Source organism: Lolium rigidum, unplaced genomic scaffold (assembly GCF_022539505.1).
Source record: "Lolium rigidum isolate FL_2022 unplaced genomic scaffold, APGP_CSIRO_Lrig_0.1 contig_37881_1, whole genome shotgun sequence".
Taxonomy (NCBI): Eukaryota; Viridiplantae; Streptophyta; class Magnoliopsida; order Poales; family Poaceae; genus Lolium; species Lolium rigidum.
Genome location: NW_025900406.1, coordinates 79,276 through 83,094, shown reverse-complemented (window position 1 = coordinate 83,094; position 3,819 = coordinate 79,276). Strand labels below are relative to the sequence as shown.

At 50.6% G+C, this 3,819-nt stretch overlaps 1 protein-coding gene across 1 annotated transcript; it reads left to right on the top strand.

Moving 5' to 3' along the window:
• Positions 1–709: 709 nt before the first annotated feature.
• On the top strand, positions 710–3,241 carry LOC124681260 (AP2-like ethylene-responsive transcription factor AIL5). The gene is made up of 9 exons (XM_047216192.1): positions 710–833; positions 910–1,186; positions 1,388–1,470; positions 1,618–1,626; positions 1,737–1,825; positions 1,946–2,019; positions 2,237–2,287; positions 2,431–2,507; positions 2,652–3,241. Exons 1-9 carry the CDS (start codon positions 710–712, stop codon positions 3,239–3,241), a joined length of 1,374 nt encoding a protein of 457 aa, XP_047072148.1.
• Positions 3,242–3,819: the final 578 nt, after the last annotated feature.

Below are 3,819 nucleotides of genomic sequence, written 5' to 3'. Positions count from 1 at the left end.
ACGACTAAAAGAAGCACGGGAGAATCGTCGCTCTCTAAGCAAGCAGACTACAAAGAATCACAGTAAATTTAATCCATGCGTCAGATCAGCTAGCGTTATCGACCGAGTGAAACACGCACGCACTCGAGTGAAAAGCAACGGCACCGTGCCGCTGGTTCAGAGATCACCTCCAAATATATTACTCCTCCTGCTAGCAAGCTGCTACATCCACGGGTTTAACGTACGTCGAGAGCAAACAAAAAAGAAAAGTTGTGCTAAGGCGGGGCGGGGCGGGGCTGCATGCAAGGAGGGAACATCGGCCTCCATTTCGGTCAAGGAGACCGCCCATACGACCCCGTGGAGCGCCTCCACGTTGTCGCCTCGGCCTCTTTGGATTCTCGTCGCAAAGCTAGATAGAGGCTGCCGTAGCATTAAACTATCCCCCAAATCACTCTCCCTAATTAATCACCCGACGCTAGCTTCTTGGCCCTTGTGTACGCCCTCTTGTTTTCTTGGACGCATTCACATTTCTCAAATGTGAACAGTGCACATTTCAAACAAGCAAGCTCAAGAGACTGGCCGGCCAGAGTTTTACACATTGGTTACTCGTGTGTGTGTGTGTGTGCAGGTTGCTTCTCTATAAATACGAAGCTTGACTATTCTCTCCAAACTCTCATTCCCCTCCTTGCACCCTCTTCTCCTAGCTAGTTCCTCAAGGCACGCGGCCGCCATGGACATGGACATGAGCTCGACTACCCACCCTCACCACTGGCTCTCCTTCTCCCTCTCCAACAATTACAACCATGGCCTCCTCGAGGCCTTGTCCAGCTCTTCCTCCGGCCATCACCTTCATGGTGCATCTCGATCATGTACTAATGAGCTTGGCTAGACATGCGTCCCTGTAGCTAACGGTTTCTTGTACCTTTGTAGGAGGGGAGGGACCAGTGGATGAGGTGCCTAAGATGGAGGACTTCCTTGGCGGGGTGGGCGGCTCCGGCTCAACGACCGCGGAAGACCATGTCGGGTGCGGCGAGCTGGGTAGTATCGCTGCCGGGTTCATGCACAGGTATACGGCGCCTGAGATGCCGGAGAACACCGGCGCGGTGACCGTTGCGGCTGCGGCTACCGACGTGGTGGAGTCCGATCAGGCGAGGAGGCCTGCCGAGTCGTTCGGCCAGCGCACGTCCATCTACCGCGGCGTCACCAGGTACTGAGATTTCCTCACTACTCGCTTGCACCATCTTCGCCTAAGACCAACCACATCCTCGGATGAGTTTCATAGTAGTATACCAGTTGGTTTGACTGGTAGTAGCAAATATACATTTTTTCAAGATGGTTCTTGATCAGTAGATTAATGTTTTGTTAATCGATCTAGTTATGTTCGGGGAAATTAATATACCTGCTTCAGGCACCGGTGGACGGGGAGATATGAGGCGCACCTGTGGGACAACAGCTGCCGCCGGGAAGGCCAAAGCCGCAAAGGCCGCCAAGGTGCTTGCATGCATGTCTTCACACAGCTTTTGTCCAATATAATCCTGCAAAGGCACAAATTCTGATATCTAACATGCTCCTTGTCTACCTTTTTCCCACAAATCTCTCAACTTGCTGGCGCATTGGTGATAATTCCTCGATCTTCAGTTTACCTAGGTATGTCAACTGCATGCCGCATCCAGCAAAACTATCTCCATTGTTATCAGATTCATGACTTGACAACAAGAAATGCATGAGGCTTACAGTAGAAATTGGGGGAAATGCAGGTGGCTATGACAAGGAGGAGAAGGCTGCGAGGGCTTACGACATGGCTGCACTCAAGTACTGGGGCCCGACCACCACGACCAACTTCCCGGTGAGTGATCAACCAACTCTACCAAGGCAACGATCGATTGGCAATCTACATGCATGCAGTTCAGATCATTATTTGTACAATGTTGCTTGATCGTTGACATGCCTGCTTCTCTGCCCGCAGGTGTCCAACTACGAGAAGGAGCTGGAGGAGATGAAGCCCATGACGCGGCAAGAGTTCATCGCGTCCCTGCGCAGGTGAGTGAACAGCAATATCCACATGCTCCCTTGCTTAGGACAGACCTCACTGACGCTGACTGCGGCGTTCTTTCCTCTTCTCCACGTACACACCTCACGGTACTTGCACGCACACGCGCTGTGCAAAGAAACACAGCTGCCTGCATGTGCTCTGCCTTTACCTTGGTGTTCTCACATGAATGTTGACCCTCTTTGTATTTTTCTATCCTTTTGTCAGGAAGAGTAGCGGCTTCTCACGAGGGGCATCCATCTATAGAGGAGTTACAAGGTACTAATTCAGAATCATTTCACAGAAATGTGATTGCCAAAACCAAATGTAGTAGTCGTCTGGTGTTTTAGCTATGAAGAAGCGACATGCAGATTGTTCTTTTTTGGGGGTCAACAATCTTGACATTGTTATGTACTTGTCAGGCATCATCAGCATGGCCGGTGGCAGGCGAGGATCGGCAGGGTGGCTGGAAACAAGGACCTGTACCTGGGGACTTTCAGTGAGTCCCTTGATTCCACATTTGCATTTGACGTGACACCAGTGCACTACTTAATTAAGTTAGATGCATGAGTACCCAAAGGCACCGACAGTTTGAGGTGTTTGGCAGAAAATGTGGTCCGATCTAATCATCTCTGCACCACAGGTACCCAGGAGGAGGCAGCCGAGGCGTATGACATCGCGGCGATCAAGTTCCGCGGGCTCAACGCTGTGACCAACTTCGACATGAGCCGCTACGACGTTGAGAGCATCCTCAGCAGCGACCTGCCAGTCGGGGGCGGGGCGGCCGCCCGTGCCTCCAAGTTCCAGTCAGATCCATCACCGATCGCCAGCGTGGCGTCACCCGACATGCTGCCGCCTTCAGAGAAGGACTACTGGTCCCTGCTTGCCCTGCACTACCAGCAACAGCAGCAGCACCAACTCCAACAGCAACAGCAGTACCCTGCCTCTGCATTTGAGACCTACGGCTCCGGTGTGAACGTCGACTTCACAATGGGCACGAGCAGCCACAGCAGCAGCAACGCTAACGGTGGCGCCGTGTGGGCTGGTGCGACGGGACACCAGGACGGCAGCATCAGGCAGAGCAACAGCTACTCCAGCAACATTCCTTATGCTTCCATGGTGTCAGGGTCAGCAGCTGGGTACGAGGGCTCCACCGGCAACAATGGAACCTGGGTCACCAGCAACCCCAGCACGGCTCCTCAGTTCTACAACTATCTGTTTGGGATGGAGTAGGTGATCACTGACTGCCTAGCTAGCTATAGCTGAAATTGGGTAATAGACCTAGGAGGGACTAACATGGAACTGATCAAAATTTTGGCTGCTGCTGCATGCTTGCATGCATGGGAATGATGTATGAATGCAATGCATTCTTCTGGTATTCTTTTTTCCCTTACCGACAGGGTCCTGTAGCGGAGAACTCGTGTATCATCGGAATTTCTAAATCAAGTTATTCTTCTAGTTCTTTGGTCAGCTACAGTACTGTGTAGTATTTGAAATGTATGCTCTGTCTCCATGAAAACATCTGGACCAAGTATGCATCAGATGAATGACAGTAGAAGAATTTAAATAAACTGTAGAGTACACATACATGGAGTAAAATCTTAGGAGAAGACAAATGCGGGCTTTGGAATTTGGAAAGTGCAGTCTTCCATCAAGGGTTACCTGCACGGAAACAAGGGGGCAGTCTTCAGGATGCATTAAACAAATATACAAGATATTTTGATGTGTCTATTTCTAAACAAGTACTAGATCAAGAAACATGTTTTCACCAAAAAAACAATAATGACATGAAACATGTTTGTCACACAGTC